The sequence below is a fragment of the Podarcis melisellensis genome, assembly GCF_964234715.1.
Source record: "Podarcis melisellensis genome assembly, chromosome: 16".
Taxonomy (NCBI): Eukaryota; Metazoa; Chordata; class Lepidosauria; order Squamata; family Lacertidae; genus Podarcis; species Podarcis melisellensis.
The window spans coordinates 1305254-1324830 of record NC_138533.1 but is presented as its reverse complement, the minus strand read 5'-3'; the positions used below and the strand labels follow the sequence as shown (position 1 = coordinate 1324830).

Here is a 19577-nt window from a genome sequence, read left to right as displayed (position 1 = left end):
TCCGTCAGCTTCCTGTAGCAGAGTTTCCGCAGCGTAGAAATTGTTGCTATGTGTGTGTGTAATAACTCAAACACACTCAAGCGTACTCGCTTATCTCTTACAGTCTTTAATCGTGTAGGAAAACAACTCTTAAATCACCCGGCGAGAGAGCGCACATCTTGCTGCCTCGCTGCAAAAGCGAAAGGAAGAAAAGACACAGAGAAAACACTCCCCTCTGTGAACATAGCCACGCCTCAGAATGTGAGACGTCACTCAGAACTGTTTAACCCTGTAAGTTCTGATTCTCTTCACAGATCCCACACGATCTGTCAAATGGTGAACATCTTACTGGAGTCCTGTAAACTAGATGTCCAGGAGTTTAGAGAGGGATAGGATGCAAAATATGAATGTGCTACATTACCTGAAACAATTTTCAAAAATGCCTTGGAATCCATATAGAACATCTCTTTTGGTTTAAAACTGAGACTGATCCAGCATAAGAAAAAGAAAGATGTTTCAGTTACATTGGACTCAACAACTTTTTGACTGATGGTCTAATACTGATAGAATCATAGAGTCATAGAATGATAGATGCCACTCTGTACCTAATGTGCGCATAGTGTTATTCTATATTTGTTGTTGTCTTATTCTAGTTTGTTGTTTCACAGACAAAACTGAGAGGATGGGGAAGCCAGCGCTTGCAAAGAGTACAGCATTCAGAAGACATGCAGTGTCCAGGAAGCATAAAAGAAAAGAAAAGGAAACTGGTGATCTGTATACAGCACAGTCATATGGGTTGAGGTTTCTCATAAAGTAGAGGAATGCACAGGAAAGGGAAGTTTATGGAGAGATGGGCAGGGAGTGGAGCCAGTCATGTTGTGCCAGGGAGGAGTGCGGAGAAAGCCCACGCAGCTCTTTAGGTGCCGGAGATCCACTAAGCCCCATAGAAACCCCAGGGGTGAGCCCACTCTTTGCTGCTGGCTTTTGTGTTCCTTTAGTGTGTGCAGTCAGAAATGGATGTACAATTAGGCAGAATGAGACAGTTGCCTCAAGTAGTAGGTGCTGGGGTGGGTAGACGTTTGTGAGATGTGTAGACCAGAGGTCAGCAGGGGGCCGGTCCACTGTCCCTCAGACTTTGTGGGGGTCTTGATTTTTTAATAATAATAATAATAATGAATGAATATTTTTTCGGGGGGAAATGAATGAATTCCTATGCACACTGCATAAAATTAATCCATTCCAGACTTTTAAAAACAAACCCTAAAACAGCAATTTAATATGAATTTTCCTATCTAACGAGACCATTGAGCCATAAAATGAAAGCAATAAACAATGTAAAAAGTAAAGGGTAAAGGGACCATTAGGTCCAGTCACGGATGACTCTGGGGTTGTGGTGCTCATCTCACTTTACTGGCCGGGGGAGCTGACGTTTGTCCACAGACAGTTTTTCTGGGTCATGTGGCCAGCATGCCTAAGCTGCTTCTGGCAAAACTAGAGCAGCGCATGGAAACACTGTTTACCTTCCCACCGGAGCGGTACCTATTTATCTACTTGCACTTGCTTTCGAACTGCTAGGTTGGCAGGAGCAGGGACCGAGCAACAGGAGCTCACCCCATCGTGGGGATTCGAACCACCGACCTTCTGATCGGCAAGCCCTAGGCTCTGTGGTTTAACCCACAGTGCCACCCGTGTCCCATAATAAACAATGCACTGTACTGTGAAATAAATAAGGCAGTGTTGTAGACAATAAAAATTAAAATTATTATTTTTTTCTTACCTGCACTGATGATAGTCATTGGATGGGAGGGGTCCTCGCCTGGGTTTGGTGCTGCGTTGCGGCCTGCTGGGCCTCCTGCTGTCGGCACTTCTTCTGCGCTTCGGGGGTGGGATGGGGGCCCTCCTGCCGGCAGTGGAGGGCAAACTCTGGACTGCGGGAAGGTCTCTGGAGGCCCTCCCACCATTCGCAGCCCTCCCAGCAGCAGGGATTATCTTGCCGCTGCGTCAGCTCTACCAGTGAAACGCAGCGCTGGGATGATGGATGACCCTGGCTCTGCGTTGGCTCTACCAAAGAAATGCAATTCTTTCCAGCGTGCATTTCGCCCTCAGACTCTTGGAGGATCCTTACATGGTCATGCAGCCAGGATTTACAACCCTTGTGGGCCTGACTCGGCCCACGGACCGTAGTTTGCTGACCCCTGGTGTAGACCACATACTGTAAGCTGCATTGCACCTCCTCAGTTAGTCTGCTGCCCCATCAGCAGCATAGAAATAGGAGCCAATGGCCAGCCCAGCTCAGCTTGTGTATGTGGAATTGTGTGGATGGAGGGGGCATCTTGTCATTTGCCTGGGGGCAGAAAGTAGTATCAAAGGCTACTGTCTTCTGATCCAGACATTGGTCAGAAAAGTTTCCTCAAGCAGCAAGGCATCTCGGCTTGCTCCCTCCACCTGCTTTTATCCTCCCAAGTGCCCACTCCTTGAACAGTTGGATTCCACAGCACATGGAAACACTTTTCCCTGGGGTGGCAATGGTATGTTGGCTATTGATGGCTAAAGTAAAATTTTCTTTCTTCAAACATCAGCTTTTCACGACTTGGTTACTTTCTTCAAATCTCCAGCGGGTGAAAGATTGATCATTCTTGAGATTTTCATCACTGCTGCCTTGACACTGCTGATTTACATGCTATGTAAGTACATAATTGGCGTACGTTGATACTACTGTCATGGGCTTTGCTTTAATGCCAATAGCATTTCCAAAAGGAGATGGCAGGATCCACCTTCCCTTTACCCCTTTCATCTCTCTTTGATTTCCAGGGGTGAGTTACAGCTGTCACCCATTGACAGCAATGGCACTGTTTTGTTCTCCCTGAAAAAGTGAGTTCCAGCACTTGTAAGAGAGACATAGGCTAACACAAGTCCCTGGGACACCCTGGACAATTCCCTTTCCCAGTTACAATTCTCTCCTCCTTTCCTAACTAATCCTCATTTGCTGTGGGAGAGCCCCTGTTCCTGATCTCACCACCCTGCCCTGTAGCGTTCCCAAAGCAAGGAAGAATTGGACTCTGATTAATAAAATACACACAAGGCTTGACCAGCAAGACTCTGGGAGATGTGTGTATAATAATAATAATAATTCTCTCCACCCCTCGGCCCAGGTCATTTTATTCACAAAATAACTTTTTACACAGTGTTCCTAAGAACCAACCCGATTTCCTCTGAGCATTTCAAAACCCCCACGTGGGGACAAAGTTAAAAGTTAAAACTACAAAGAGCTAATTTGAGCATGCATAGTACTCCAGAGTAAATAAAAGAGGAAGCAAGGAGGAATGCTTTTAGGAAACCCCGGAGGTCATAAACAGGAGTAAACAGGAGAGGAAGGATAGTATTTACCATCTCCTTGTGAACGATTAACAAACCACATCAAAGCTATCTTCTAGCTTTATGACCCAGGATGCCTGATGAACAACTGGCCTGTGTTTAGTAGCACCTTAAAGACCAACTAAGTTAGTTCTTGGTATGAGCTTTCATGTGCATGCACACTTCTTCAGATACACGCGCATGCACACGAAAGCTCATACCAAGAACTAACTTAGTTGGTCTTTAAGGTGCTACTGGAAGGATTTTTTTTGTTTTTTTGTTTTGACTATGGCAGACCAACACGGCTACCTATCTGTATCTGGCCTGTGTTTAGAATGCTTATACATGCCTGTCAGGCAGAGAAATAAGACAGAGATGTAGAGGCGTGGATTGATCAGAAATCATATCAAAATGGCTCAAACCCAGTCAACGCAATGCTTTCATTGCTGACACAAATGGCTTGCTCCATATTTTTTATAATTCCTCATCACAATCCCACCTGATCACTACATGCCCTCTGCTCGTGCTCCAGTCCCATGAAGGAAAGAGCTTGGGGAAAACAGGCTGCAGAGGCTAAGGCCATGGCCAATGTGGGTGAGTCCAGAGCCTACCTAAATATTGAGATATATGCTGGGCTTTTTGCAGCTAGAATTAATCAGGACTCAGTTCCGGCCCCTCTCAGGTGGGTGCCCCTGTCATTCTAAGAGAACAAGGGAGGCATTCATGGTGTGCTCCGGTGCCTCTTTTTCTAGTAAAATAGGACTGGATAGATGAACACATGGCCTATTTGCCTAGATAATTTGTTTTTAAAGGGCACTCCAAAGTAAGCAAAGCTCAGGGGGAGGGAACCAAATGACCAAGAATTTGCATATTTTAAGCATGAGACAGCCTGGCAAATGCAAGTCTGTAGGACAAAGAGGGCAGGTGTATCTAGACACCCCAAAATCTAAAGCTCTCTAAGGAAGGCCAACCATCTGGTGACAGAAGTAGCAGGTCAAATGGAAACAGGAGTTCAGACCACCAGGGCAGCTTAAATCAAGGCATAGGAACCCTCAGTCTAAGGGCTGAGAGCAAAAAAAATGTTAATAGAAGTCATTTTCATGTTTTTGTTGATTTGATTTTTTATTTGTCCTTCTCCATAAGGTCCCGGGGCATGTTTGTTGTACAAGTCTGCAATTTAAATTCAATATTAATAGCAGTTTGAAACCAAGTATCCCCTTCCCCAGTTTATCAGACTAGTGTGCCAGAACAGAATTTCTTCATTTATTTTCTACCTGCTTCCATCTTAGATCAGAAGGAACTGGAAAAAAGACAGGAGTTTCAAATGGCAGTGGATATGATTCGAACCGTTCTGGTTGGGATTGATCCAGTCTATATAGACAAGGAGGGTAAGCATTTTATATGAACATCCACACTTTTGCTGTAACATGTTTAAATTAAACAGAGTTCAATTCATGTAGTTCACTTTGGGATTCAAATTGTGTGAGCAAAACATATATTCAATGAAACTCGTCACCCCACAGAGTTTAGCACTTTTTCATTGCTCAGCAAGAAGAAAAGCAGACGGTCGTGATTCTCACATCTCCCCACTAGAAATGCTGTCCTCCCCCATCAGACTGTAACTCACAATGTTTGTGCTAGTGCAAAATTTTAGCACTAGCACATGGGAATGTTCCCCCCAGTTCTCCCTGCATGCCATCACCAAAGCTGCTCTCCGGGGGGGGGGGGGACTTCAGAACAGATTGGAGGGAAGGGGGCTGAAGATTGCATTGCACAAGGAAAAAATCCTTGCACTGACATTATGTCCTACTTAGCTCTATGTGGGATGCAACCCAGAATTCAGCAGAAAAAGAGTTTCGGTGCCTCTATTTCCTTAGATCTCACAAAGCATAATTGAAAACTGCAAAGTATTCTTTGTATATTTGGCTTTCCTGTAGGACTCGAGGCAGGAATTTGTTTGTGACCCTGTGATTCCCAGCAGAAAAGGAGGACAAAGGAGGGGAACATTAGAGATACTTCATGAGCCACTTGCAATATGAGAATAGGATAGTGGGTTGCATGGGTCTTTGGTCTGATCCAGCTGCAGGATTCTTCTGAGGCTTTTCATTGGTGATCTCAGCCACAGAGAATCAAGTCTGTCCTCATAGTCACAAGGACCCCATCCTCTGCTTCTTGTTTCAGACTTGGGTGTTTTTAAGTATTTGGAAATGGTTTCCTGATATTTGCAGATTGTTATTTCAGATACTCCTGCCTTAAAACTGTTTCAATTTTTTTAGACTTAGAAATACTTGCTGCAGCTCAAAACATATCAGAGGAAATGCGGTATTTTGCCAATAAAAATGATGAACTGCAAAAAGAAATTGGTAAGCTATCCTACGATGCTGAAGAATTGTAGTGCAATGGGAGCCTGTCTTGAGTTTGCACCAGCTGAAAGCCTCTCCTCTAGCTGAAAACTCTTAGAGCCACCCGAGGGAAACATCAGAGATATTCAGATCAGCTCTCCTGAACTGTTGAGATTTAGCTTCTATTGTGAGGAAAGACAAGCCCGTCATCAGAAAGAAGCCCTCATTCCCACTCACACAGTGAATTGACCCCTTGGCCACTGAATACATAATTGGTTAAGTGATTTTAAAATTGTCTATAAAGCTTTAGATGTAGAAGCAAAGAATGGGAATGAATGCCTATTACCTTACTTGTACATAGAAGCAAGCTAAAGATGGTCAGCAGCAAAATACACATTTTGTGAGAGTTGTATAATGCCATTTCCCCTCTTTCACTTTGTCTTTGGGAAATGTCATTGCCTTTAAAGACATATGCCAAAACCAGGCCTAAACTGAAAAGGGTCCAGAAAATCCTGATTGAAATGGATCTAGAAAATCAGTTTCCTCCAAGAGCACCTGGATCTGGTCCACAACCACCCACTCAAGGACCTTGCCCAAAAGGGGAGATTAGCAACTGACAGTCAGTTACGTAAATTTTCTGAGCCCAGGGAAGATTTCTTAAGGAGTGGTTTTACCACTGCCTCCTTCAATCTAGGGTTCCCCTCCCCGCCTCCACAGAGAGCCTAGAGAGAGAAAGGGAATTTTGATAAGCCACAGCTACTTCCCCTCCCCAATCTTCAAGTCTGCCCTGATGTTGTCCTGAGTATCCAGGTGGAAACAAATAAGTGAGGCCCCTGACATACTCTTTTGTCTATTCCCTCAAATAAAACGTTCTTGACTGCACTCCCAGCTATGCCCACCCAGGTATTTACTGCAGCATCAGCGTGGGCTGAAGAGTTAATGTTGTTCTTGTTTTAATCTTCCTGAGGTTCCTAGATATGTTATCACATGGCCACAGAAATGAACTTAACAAAAATAATTGAAATCTGCACAGACCTACAAGGTGGTTCCCATTAAATCCCCCATTTTTCTCTCTCTACTTCCTCCATACATGGCTTGACTCAAAGATATCCTTACTGAAAACTTGAACGATGGCTGGGTTATATATGAAAGGACCTTATATTGGTTTTCTAGTGAGGTAGCCTCATGGATGGATGCCCAAAAAAATTGTGAGCGGGAAGGCGCCAACCTTATTTCTGCGGAAACAAGGGAAGAACAGGTGAGCATCAAAGCTGAGTATAGGAAAGGTAGGGGATCTTCTTGAGCCAATGGGCTCCTATCATCACTATCCATTTAAGAAGGTTATATTTACCTGTATGCAGCCAAGACAGCAACTCCATCAGTCAAGCCAAGGGGTGGGTGAGGCAGGGAGCAGCTGCTACCATCTGGGACTAACTAAGGTTTCTAGGAGCTGCTGAGCTCTAATAGAATGAAGCTGGCATTCAGGAAGGAGGTTTTGAAGGGAGTGAAGGAGGAGATACTTGAGGGGCATCTATCCCTTGGCTTGCTGGTAAATTCTTCCTCTACTCTGTGAGATGTACTGAGTGCTTAGAAAGAAGGCTTTGCTCACCACCCTAACCCTCTGGCATGCCAGTATCATGGAAAGGACTCCAGAGGAGCTTGCAGGGTAGATCCAGTGTGGTGTAGTGGTTAAGAGAGCCAGTGTAGTGTAGTGGTTAAGAGCGGTAGTCTCGTAATCTGGGGAACTGGGTTCGCTTCCCCGCTCCTCCACCTGCAGCTGCTGGGTGACCTTGGGCCAGTCACACTTCTTTGAAGTCTCTCAGCCCCACTCACCTCACAGAGTGTTTGTTGTGGGGGAGGAAGGGAAAGGAGAATGTGAGCCGCTTTGAGACTCCTTAAAGGTAGTGAAAGGCGGGATATCAAATCCAAACTCTTCTTCTTCTTCTAGATCCCTCTCCCAGAGCCTTAGCCCTGGCAGAAGGGCTACTGGGGTGCTACAGGGCATAGACATGGGTGAGACCCCATCATCATGCCATTAAGCATACCACAACCAGACTGATTCCAGTGTCCCTGGAACCAACCAACAAACATGGATGCAGAAACTGGAGTATTTGCCACACAGGTCACTGTCCCACTAGATGGCTCCAAGACCAACTGTTCTATGGCACAGTCATTAACAGTATTTGGAAATTTTAACTCTGTGTCATGACTGGAATACATATGTAGCCAGTCTTGGTGAGGGCAGGTGAAGTTACCCTTCACTATAATATTTCCTCTTTGGAATGCTTCCTTGATTCCATCATCATCATTCATCATCATCATAATGTTGATCAGGGGGACAATACCACATCCACTGTATGAAATTACTATTGGTGATGGGAATACTATGTATAGTTTTGATCACTGCTTCCAAAAAAAATGTGGGTAGGGTCTTCAAAGGTGACACCTGTTCCTTTTAAAATGTGTTTGTCTTATGCCTGTTGAATTTCTGTAAAGGGCTGTAGTCTCCCAGAGAAAGGGACATTGTCTTAAAATATTTTATTTGTTCTTTCTCCACCCCTTCCCTAGCTTTTTGTGAGCACTGAAGTACAAAACCTTAAAAAGGTTTTTTGGATTGGAGTCTTTAAAGACGAGGGAGGGACATGGAAATGGCTGTCAGGGAAAATAGCTTCAGAAACGTAAGTTTTTGAAAAAATATTTGTTAATGACATACGTTCCAAAAAGTTGCAGATTCTGTTTACATAATTGATCTATTTGGTCTCCAAATATATTTTGCCATGCACTTTTCTCTATGACCAAAGGTCTACATATGTACTCCTCTACATCATTATCCAGGTGAGTGACTGCTTCTTCTCACTAGGTTGCAGAGGGAGGAAGGCTGCTCTTCCTGCTTCTCTAAACAAGTGAATGTGCTGATTCAGAAGAGGGTGAAAACATGCTTTTAAATGGTTTGTGCTGCTTAGCTCAGCTTCAACGGGACTTGTAGGAACCTAAAGCTGAGCAACACTCTCTTTAGGAAAATATTTCTACAGTTTATTATTGTTATTATTATTAATTTTATTGAAGTTTTTATCTCTACAAAATAACAGAAAGAAAGGTTTACACATATGTACATGTTAGTAAACAAAGCATGCCACCACCTCACAACCCCACCATTGGTTCGACATAACTCGAAATGTGAGTTAAAATCTCACTTCCTTCCATCGTTGCTTGACCTTAATTCTATAACTTATCTTTACAGTTGTGTTGTTGTATTGACAAATATTCTGATTTTACTTGCATTTGTAACCTTTTCCCCTTACAAACTTTGTTCTTTACATATCAATATTTCTGTACCGGAGCAGTGTTGTTTCGTATATTCATTCACGCAACTCCCTTCTTTTATTAAATTTTTATTTGTTTGACCTCTGATAGCTGCCGTCATTTTGGCCAATTCAACAAATTCAATAAGTTTGATTTGCCAATCTATTATTGTGGGTATTTTGTCTCCCTTCCAGTTCTTTGCTATAAGAACTCTTGTGGCAGCGGATGCATAGAAGAATATCATTTTCTTATTTATGGGGATGTCATTTGTTATTGATCCCAGAAGATACGCTTCTTAAAAGATACGTTTCCAAGTAACAGTAGAAAGCATGGGGAGTGAGTGAGGAAGTAGACATCCAATCTTGATCGATCAGTGCTGCTGTTTCTTTTCTTTTCAGCTACTGGAATTACTATGAGCCAAATAGAGAACCGAACCATGACTGTATTGCAATGTCCTTTGATTGCTACTACAACAAATGCTGGATGGCAGCAAAATGTGATATACCAATAAACTATGTTTGTAAGAAGGTGCCTAAGGATACTTGGCTCTAAGAAGACACCTTAAAATGAACGTAACTGGATCCCATGATCACTACACAAAAACAAAACCAAGAGATCACCCACCCCGCTGTTTTAATGTACAATCCACACTCTGCCACCTACGTTTTGGGACTCTCTGGCATCAGCCCTCAAAACCACCTTGAAAAGACCTTATTCTGCAAGCTCAAATGCAGATGACTACAAAAATAAAGAATGGAAGGATCCAATCATAGCCTGTTTTCCATTCAATGCATTTATTTTCAATGCACACCAATATTTGTTTCCTAACTCTTTGTGTCTGATGCCCCATTGCCTCTTCTGATTTCTGATCTGCATGGTCACTACCTTACAGGGCACATAAGGGCAACCGGTGAGTTCATCGCCAGGGAGGAGGGCACACTAACTTTTTCATCCCCGGTGGTAGAATCATAGAGTTGGAAGGGCCCCTGAGGATTATCTAGTCGAACCCCCGGCAATGCAGGAATGTGCTTGAACCTGCAGACTTTGCATTATTAGCACCACGGTCTAGCCAACTGAGCTCTTCAGTGTCCTGATGCAGTTGGGGACTGGATGAGGATCAATAAACCAGCTTTGTCTGCTTCACCAACTGCAGCTGCTCCTGGGCAGGGGTAGCCTGATCACTGCAGCCCATGTGTTGATAATCTCAAGGCTGGATTCCTGCAAAGCACTTCCTTGTGGGGCGGCCCTTGAGTCTGGTTTCACAGTGCCAGCTGGTGCAGAATGCAGGAGCCAGGATGCTGAAAGGATCTTCTGGTCGAGAACATGGGGCCCTTGGTGAAAACAGCTGCCCTGGGTGCCCACTTACGACAGAGCCAAGTTCAAGGTTATTCTCATAGATCATGGGTAGGCAAACTAAGGCCCGGGGGCCAGATCTGGCCCAATCGCCTTCTAAATCCAGCCTTTGGATTGCCCAGGAATCAGTGTTTTAACATGAGTAGAATAAGTGCTTTTATTTAAAATGCATCTCTGGGTTAAATGTGTGGCATAGGATATAGTTAGCAGATTTTTTCCACTAAATCCGGGGACCCGTTTGTTGTTGTTGTTGTTTTGAAGCTGAGTAGCAACAGGGAGTCAGTAGTTGGGATGGTGAGGCAAATGTCCCTGGGCCCAAACACACATGCATATTGTATAAAGGTGCAAAGCCCTTCTTTCGCACCCTGCAAAACATAAATGCAAAGTTTTTTTACAAACTGGGCTATGGTGCGTCACCTACCTGTGACTCCTGAGCCTTCCTCTATTTTCTGCCCCCTTTGTTTTGACAGATTGGGGGAGGCTTGGGAGTCACTGGGGGGGCAGTCATTACCCAGGAGGGGGCAAGGCACATGGTTTCTCATGAGCATTCCTAATTTCTAATTACATACATGTAAATAAAATAGCAAGAACAGACAACTAGAATTACGAGCATGATTCAGACTTCTGGATTATTTAAAACTGTCTTCTTATTAGCTGCTCCCTGCTGTTCAGCTCAGGCCTCAGTAAAATAACATAGCATTTGGGGGAAAAGATGCAGCCCAGTAACCCACAACTGGAGGCCAAGATGGAGAAGATCTCCACAGCCACCATGTATTTGCCCTTGGTGCTCAAGTAGGTTGGAACAAAGGAGAGCCACACACTGCAAAAGACCAACATGCTGAAGGTGATGAATTTGGCTTCATTGAAACTGTCAGGCAACTTTCTAGCTAGGAAAGCCACCGTGAAGCTCACAATGGCCAGCAGACCCATGAATCCCAGGACACAATAAAACATGAGAGTGGAGCCTTCATTACATTCTAATATTATTTCTTCAGTCATTGAGTGCATGTCAACGTCTGGGAAAGGAGGAGAAGTTGCCAGCCATATGCTACAGATTGTGGCTTGAATAAGGGAGCAGGAAAGAACAATGGAGCTGGCCAATTGTTTCCCCAGCCACTTCCTCATGCTGGACCCTGGCTTGGTGGCCATGAAAGCCAGAACCACAATGGTGGTTTTGGACAATATGCAAGAAATTGCCACTGAGAAGATCATGCCAAAAGCAGTTTGCCGAAGGAGGCAGGTCACTTCCTCAGGCTGGCCAATGAAGAGCAGAGCACAAAGGAAGGAGAGGAGGAGGAAAAGGAGGAGAATATAAGTGAGGTTGCAGTTGTTGGCTTTAACTATGGGAGTATCTCTGTGCTTTGTGAATATTTGAAGCACCAAAGCTGTGATGCAGGAAAAGAAGAGGGCCAACGTGGCCAAACTGATCCCCAACGGTTCTCCATAAGACAAGAATGTTTTGTCTTTGGGGAGGCAGCCATCCTGTTCATTGTTTGCATATAGATCTCCAGGGCATTCTAAACAGTCGTTCATGTCTGAAAAAGAAAAAGGAAGAAACAAATCTTATTATTAAAAAAGTCTTCAGTCCCCAGTTTGTCACAATGCACCTAAGAGATACCAGAATGTATATTTGCTACTTCCATACTGTTTTCCCACTAGAGAAAGGAGCTTCTGATTCACAGGTAAAATTAAAGCGTGTGATGCATTCCTTACCCTCCTTGCTTGAGATCTTCCCTTCTGGACACGGAAGGCAATCGTAGCAGCAGAATGGCTTTCCTTCCTTCTTGTTCTTTCTATAACCTACATGACAATTCTCCTTACACAGAGAAGTGGGTTGTGCCTGTTCATAAATGAAAGAAGGAAATGGTTTGGGAGTTCGCATCTCACTGACCTATCTTCAAATAATAAAAACGACAGTAAAACAATAGCTTGCTAGAGGTTTTGTGCTTTTTTTCTAAAGATGACCTTTCTCTTTCTCTGAACACCACAGGGAACAGAAGATGTAAATGAAACTCTCAAGGAAAACAGCTCCAGGGAAACGGATGCTGTGAGAGAGAGAGAGAGAGAGAGAGAGAGAGAGAGAGAGAGAGAGAGAGAGAGAGAGAGAGAGAGAGAGACTTTGCTTCCAAGTCTGTTTAGATTATGTCACATTTTCTAAGATGCTGAGCCTGTGTTGCACAGCACAAGACACTGCATGAATATTTGGTTGTATCTTTGATGTTTATGTTCTGTTTTTGAAGAGTTCTGCAAGTAAAAGTTTGGATAATAGTTCTATGCAAGCCAATGAGAAGGTTTCAACAGTGAATCGACTCTGTCTGGAGTAATTGTGGGATAAAATTTAGAGCTGTGGAACAGATTTGACCAAATCCCCAAGTGAATTGGGCTGATTTAGAAGGACCCAGACTTCATCCAAGTTGGATGAAGACAGTCCTGAATCAAACGGAATTACACTCCCCCCCCCAAGTGATGTTAGGGTTTGGGTTGCCGGATGGGAAGGGTAGGCAGGAAGCATCTGCAAATAGCACCATCACAGGGCTGTTTACAACAGAGCTTTCAAATAGCCCCACACTGTACTTTGGATATGTGTACCTGTTCCAAGCAGGGGGACACATGGGTGCCATCAAATTGAGCAGGATTGAGCCCTCTGATCACCAACCTCTGAGTAAATGGTCCAATCCTCACTGCAGGGGTTTGAAGTATGGTCTAAAGAAAGGTGGAGAGCATTTCTGACAGTATGTTCAATTGGAATTTTAAGAACCCTAATCAAACATTGCCTTATCCCCATTTGATTTGGGGCCAAATAACTCCAGAATGGATTGATGGTGTGTGTGCATGCAAAATACTAGGAAGGAAAGAAAAAAGGAGGGAAGGAAGGAGGGAGGGAAGGAAGGAAGGAAGGAAGGAAGGAAGGAAGGAAGGAAGGAAGGAAGGAAGGAAGGAAGGAAGGAAGGAAGGAAGGAAGGATATTCTAATTAAAAGACATACTTTGAATTTAATTGACTAGTGACACTCTGCAGCTCAGATACCTCTGCAAATAGGCTCGGAAACACAATAGCTTTCTTTTTAACAGTCAGGTGTTTCCTCTAATATACCTAGTCTGATAATTGATGGTGATTCAATGTGTTGCAGTGAGGTAGTTTTCGGACTGACCAAAAAACTAGAGAAAATCCAGAACAACTTCGTACCTGGTTGAACCAGTTGGGCCACATGATACCATCATCATGGATGGTTAACCTCTTTTCTGGGGGAGCTTGTGGGTCCATTGTTCCAACTTTGGCTCTCAGAAATGACTGATTTGGGAATGTGACCCAATTTACTATATCAAATCCAGCTACTAATTCCCCATTTTGGTCAAAGGAAACTTCTTCCCCAGCACTATTATTGAATGAAACTCTTCCCAGAAAGTGGTAGACCTGAGTTTGAAGAGGAAAAAAGCAATAAATGAAGATGCCAAAAATAATTAAATATAAGTAGAAGAGTTTGGATTTGATATCCCGCCTTTCACACCCCTTCAGGAGTCTCAAAGCGGCTAACATTCTCCTTTCCCTTCCTCCCCCACAACAAGCACTCTGTGAGGTGAGTGGGGCTGAGAGACTTCAGAGAAGTGTGACTGGCCCAAGGTCACGCAGCAGCTGCAGGTGGAGGAGCGGAGACACGAACCCGGTTCCCCAGATTAGGAGACTACCGCTCTTAACCACTACACCACACTGGCTCCCAAGTAATATTTGTACAAATAGAGTGTTTATCTTTAACATCTAAGAGGTATAGTTCATGGTCTCCTTAAAAGATGTGTGTTAGTGTCTTTCTCTGTGTGTTTTTAATGAGTCTCTTTTAATGAGTCAGTTTATCAAGCTTATCCAAAATGGATGGAGCTAAAAAGGAAAAAATGAATTAATGAGCTGTACTATTTTCTAGAAAAAGAGATGCTGGAACTCACCACAAACACCTCCTTCGTTCCCTTGGAATAGCAATGGTGCCCCCTGGAGAGGGGAGAGAACTAAGTTCCCCTGAGTTATGGCTGAAAAAAGCCCTGCTCATGAGGATATACAAAAGTTCGACATTGTGGAACACAATATTCATTTAAATGTTTTGTGAAGGCTAATTTCAATTGTAGCAATGATCATTGTGGAGGTAAGGTGTGGTTCTTTTAAGAATTACAGTTAGTCTTGGCCTAAATCTCATAGAACTTAGACCACAAATCTAAAATACTGGTGTCCATGTGTTTTATTATTCAACAACTGGGCGAGGGCTCAGGGCCTTGACACGCAGTGAGTTTCCCCTACTGACAGAGGTATTCAAGAAAAGTGCCCCCTTTGGCTGAGCTCCAGAGCTGATTACAGACATCTGTATTAACTGGAAGACAACATTACCTGCCACGGCTGTTGATCTGTAAGTTTCCCTCTTGCTCCACCTGCCATTGCTCCGCAATTTGACTTGGTGGACTGCATGGTGTGCAAAGCATGTGCCAAAATATAGATTGCATTGTAGATGCTGTAGCTGTGGGCTCTCATGCTCATTTCAAAAACAGACCCAGGCAGGCTCTCAATATTCTCCTCCCCAGTGCAGATTTTGTCATCTTTCTTCTTTGAAGCAGGGTCGGGAAAACCACAATTAAATGCCTCTTCCCAGAAAACCCTGAGAAAGCCATCTTCTTTTTCCAAGGTAGGCTTTCTCATCTGAATAAATTTCTGGAATCCTGGAAGATCCTTAGAGTGAACTGCAAAGGATAGAGCCCCATGGAGGAATGTGATGTCCCAACCTCTTTGAATGGGAAATGAGGTGAAATCCATCTGGGCTGTCATAATCCAGACTTTTGTATTTCCTTGCATTGGCACATCATTTGCTTCTGCAAGTTTGGGTATCATTCTCATTACCATGATTGTTTGAATTTCACCATGCACAACCACAGCATTGGCAGTGCTTTGCACAATAATGCTGATTGTTTTCGAACCTTCTTCCACCATTTCATCAAACTCACCAGAAGAGGTAAGCCTAGGGAAACTTTCTATAAAATCAAAGCAGATACCCTTTTGGGCAAACATAGGGAGAACAATTTGAACAAATCTCTCTCCAGTGTCATCTTGGAGAAAAAGCACACCAATCCACACCCAACGGAAATGCAGCAGTAACTGGAGGATCCCCTTGTATTGCAGAGTCCCATCTGGGAATATCCAGTGGGTGAAAAGGGCTTGAATGTCATTAGTCGTCAAAGGAGAAGATCCATAGATGAGCTGAAGAGGGTCATTGTTAAAATCAAGGGAGGAAAGATGATAACAAATGATGATATCAAAACACCAATTAGACTCAAAACCAGATTTCAATCTCTATTTAATTGGTATACAGTGGTACCTTGGGTTAAGAACTTAATTCATTCCGGAGGTCCGTTCTTAACCTGAAACTGTTCTTAACCTGAGGTACCACTTTAGCTAATGGGGCCTCCTGCTGCCACCACGCCGCCGGAGCACGATTTCTGTTCTCATCCTGAAACAAAGTTCTTAACCCAAGGTACTATTTCTGGGTTAGCGGCGTCTGTAACCTGAAGCACCTGTAACATGAAGTATCTGTAACCCGAGGTTGTTGTTGTTTAGTCATTTTGTCGTGTCCGACTCTTTGTGACCCCATGGACCAGAGCACGCCAGGCACTCCTGTCTTCCACTGCCTCCCGCAGTTTGGTCAGGCTCATGTTAGTAGCTTCAAGAACACTGTCCCACCATCTCATCCTCCGTCATCCCCTTCTCCTTGTGCCCTCCATCTTTCCCAACATCAGGGTCTTTTCCAGGGAGTCTTCTCTTCTCATGAGGTGGCCAAAGTACTGGAGCCTCAACTTCACGATCTGTCCTTCCAGTGAGCACTCAGGGCTGATTTCCTTCAGAATGAAGAGGTTTGATCTTCTTGCAGTCCACGGGACTCTCAAGAGTCTCGTCCAGCACCATAATTCAAAAGCATCAATTGTTCGGCGATCAGCCTTCTTGATGGTCCAGCTCTCGCTTCCATACATCACTACTGGGAAAACCATGGCTTTAACTATACGGACCTTTGTTGGCAAGGTGATGTCTCTGCTTTTTAAGATGCTATCTAGGTTTGCCATCACCTTTCTCCCAAGGAGCAGGCGTCTTTTAATTTCATGACTGCTGTCACCATCTGCAGTGATCATGGAGCCCAAGAAAGTAAAATCTCTCACTGCCTCCATTTCTTCCCCTTCTATTTGCCAGGAGGTGATGGGCCCAGTGGCCATGATCTTCGTTTTTTTGATGTTGAGCTTCAGACCATATTTTGTGCTCTCCTCTTTCACCCTTATTAAAAGGCTCTTGTAACCCAAGGTACTACTGTATATTAACCAGGAGGATTTGCCTTTTTCATTATTTCTGTTTAAAAATCTAAACAGAAATAAATTTAGAATCTACAGATTTGGGAAATACTTGGCTATTAATGACTTCACATCAAATATAGCAATTTTGCAGTTAGGTTTATGGAAGAATTGGCTGCTTTTCACATCTAAAGAAAAGTAAAGGAAATAACTGGTAAATGCTTGTTCAAAGAAAAGCCTGAAAAAGCTTTCTCCCCCTGCTGCATGTAAGGTTTCTCGTCTGAATAAATTCTGGAACCCTAGATGATTCCTTGTTTCAACTGTGAAGGATAGAGAACCATGGAGGAAAGCTATTTCCCACATATTCTTTACCTCTGTTGATTTGGAAATGTTAAAGTTATTTTGGAAAATATTTCGATATAAGTGATTTTTCAGCAGGCATAGCAAACATACAGTTGTGGTGCCACAGGCCACAGATGTTTTATTACAGTCCTGAACAGCAGTAAAATGTCCAATGAAGAATTATTCCACCTGAGTTTTTAAAGATGTCTGGAACTGAAGCAGACATATTTTCCACAACCTACATTTTTGGTTGAGAAATACCAACCTCTGCCCACTTTGCCATTCAATTACCAGCATGCAACCCAATGAGATTTAGTCAAAGGCAACTGTAAATGGCTTTCATGATGACCCATGTTCCATGCAGAACTCTTACTCTTGGCATCTTGTACATAGACAGGATGGTTGACATGTGGAGACGTAAATCAGAGTTTGCCCCCCCAATGACCACCTTTGGAGTCTCCTGAACATCACACTTGTAGTTGGGGAGGAGTCTTTCTTGGCTAGAGAGAAGTTCCATGGAGGCTTGGTAGGTCCAGCTTGGACTGAAATGGCTGTTATAGATGTGGAAACCCAGAGACATATTGGGCAATATTTGGGGATTTTCATTTATCTCTTTCACAGCAAATGCCAAAGCCAGGATATGCTGGTAGAGTTGTGTCATTGGTCTGTATGGAGAGCGACATAGTGCATAACAGTTCACATTCACAAAAATGGATTTCATTCCCACAGTGAAGGAAAGTGTGTGGATATATTGAAACACAACATTGAAACCTGGATGTTTTGCTGCGCTGAATATCTAACTCCTGCCACCACATAGGCAGCCTGGCCCTGATTGCTACTAGTTCTGTTCAACAGAGGAGGAGGAAGTCTGGTCAGCAAAAGCTTACAATAAAATCACCTCTAAGTCTGAATGAATTATGACTTTGCTTGGATAAAAGTCAAATATTCAATAAGAAATCCTGAGCTCACCATGGTAAATGAGCAGAAAGCCTTAACAAAGTGAATGGGGATTTTATCTTCTTACTGCCTTGCAATTATTTTTTAAAAAAACTGAACATTGGTATAATCCTGCCATATAAGAAGAAAAAGTTTACCACAAACTGGGTGTGAGCTATCAGGTCTGCCCCCATGTCTCATAAACACCAGAACTACGTGGAAGGAAAAGGGTTGGTAGGAATTCATACACACGTGGCCAATATTATGAAAACATTTTGGAAAGTATTTCTGTATCTCTGGCTCACAACACCAGTAGTTTTTAGATCAATACCATAAATATATATAGCATTAGAATGATAATATAATGCAACAGTGTTGAATAATCCTTATTCTATCAACAGTTATACCCAAATAAAAATGTTATATGCAGAAAACCATAATAAAAGGTATTTCATAGCTTTTCATTATTTCTGTAAGTGGAAACCTTTTGCTGCCATTACAGCCCAACAATGGCATCCCATGGAGTAAGCCAAAGATTTCCGTTTGTCAGTTGTTATAATGTGAAACCAAGATTGCATTATTGCGTCTATCAGTTGTGCTTTATTCCTTGGCTGCTTCCGACTAAAATGGTTTCTTAATCAGCTCCACAGATTTTCAGTTGGATTCAGGTCAGGGCTATTCAGCACAGTTTGTGGCAGTATATTCTGCATTAGATTATCTTTCTAATAATATTTAATTTCATGGCATTGGAACTGTTGTTATCAGCTGCCAAACCTTAGAAATACAGCTTTTCCTAAAGTTTTCCACAATTTTGGCCACTAGTGTAATGAGCATCACCTTCATTATATGTCAAATGCAGAAATATATTCATTACAGATATACGATAAAGTTTTTAAGCGTGCGCGCATGCACACACACACACACACACACACACACACAAACATTTATTTACAGAATGTCATCAAAGAGTTCAGGTGTAGGAGGTTCATCGAAGGCTATGCTTGAAGTTATATAGATTTGAGACATAATGCCAGCAACAACAACATCTCCAGACTGGAAATATTTGTGAAGAATAGGAAGAGGGTCACTGATGGAACACGAAGCAACAGGAGCCTTGCACTCATCTGGAGGAAGCTGCACTGACGCCAATATCATGGAAAGTACCATCCTCCACAGAGCATGGTAGGAGCAAGAGGAATTTTTTAGGCGACAATTCATCTCTTTGCCCATTTTCATCTGAGTGATACTGAGCAGCAAAGTCTCAATGGGACGGTTACGAAAGCCAGATTTTTGCAGGGAAATGAATCAGTGATCAGTCTGACAGAGCCCTTGGTGTAAGGCCAAGCTCTGAACATCACAGGAGATATTAATAGTATCTGCAAGTCTTGATTCATCGTTTTCATGCAGCTACTGGAACTCCCCAGAGAGTCAAAGAAATGATAATGATTTCTGTGATAATTACAGGAGACTTAATCAGCTTTGCTGGGTTGTTGCTTCTTGGTGATGTGCAGTGGGGGGAGATGTTTATTACATCGTAGCCAAAGTCTCAGCTCGTCCTCCTTAGTATGGAGGAATAAAAGTTTAATGAGATTCAGTAAAATGAGAGAAAAAAGTCACCTAGAAAACTGGGTGAGAGAAGAAAATTTATAATAAAAGAATAA

At 43.1% G+C, this 19577-nt stretch overlaps 2 protein-coding genes across 5 annotated transcripts in view; one reads left to right on the top strand and one right to left on the bottom strand.

Annotated features, from left to right (window-relative positions):
- Window positions 1-9750, top strand: part of LOC309358607 (C-type lectin domain family 10 member A-like) — a 90477-nt gene extending 80727 nt beyond the window's left edge. For 2 of the 4 annotated variants that reach the window (XR_014163493.1, XM_081891957.1), the window contains exons 2-8: window positions 648-937; window positions 2559-2663; window positions 4623-4721; window positions 5610-5696; window positions 6782-6933; window positions 8244-8353; window positions 9377-9750. Coding sequence is in view for 2 of the 4 variants with exons in the window: in XM_081891957.1 (XP_081748083.1) it covers window positions 853-937; window positions 2559-2663; window positions 4623-4721; window positions 5610-5696; window positions 6782-6933; window positions 8244-8353; window positions 9377-9530 (792 nt within the window). In the remaining 2 variants the exon portion in view is untranslated. Of the gene's footprint in view, window positions 1-647; window positions 938-2558; window positions 2664-2828; window positions 2851-4622; window positions 4722-5609; window positions 5697-6781; window positions 6934-8243; window positions 8354-9376 lie in introns of those variants that run through there. The other 2 variants (XM_081891958.1, XR_014163494.1) reach the window with 2 other exon arrangements.
- Window positions 9751-10964: 1214 nt separating this feature from the next.
- On the bottom strand, window positions 10965-19083 carry LOC309358876 (vomeronasal type-2 receptor 26-like; the record flags this gene model as incomplete). The annotated part of the gene is made up of 5 exons (XM_081892144.1): window positions 10965-11866; window positions 12045-12171; window positions 13517-13744; window positions 17354-17645; window positions 18869-19083. 5 exons carry the CDS (start codon window positions 19081-19083, stop codon window positions 10965-10967), a joined length of 1764 nt encoding a protein of 587 aa, XP_081748270.1.
- Between the last annotated feature and the right edge of the window lie 494 nt (window positions 19084-19577).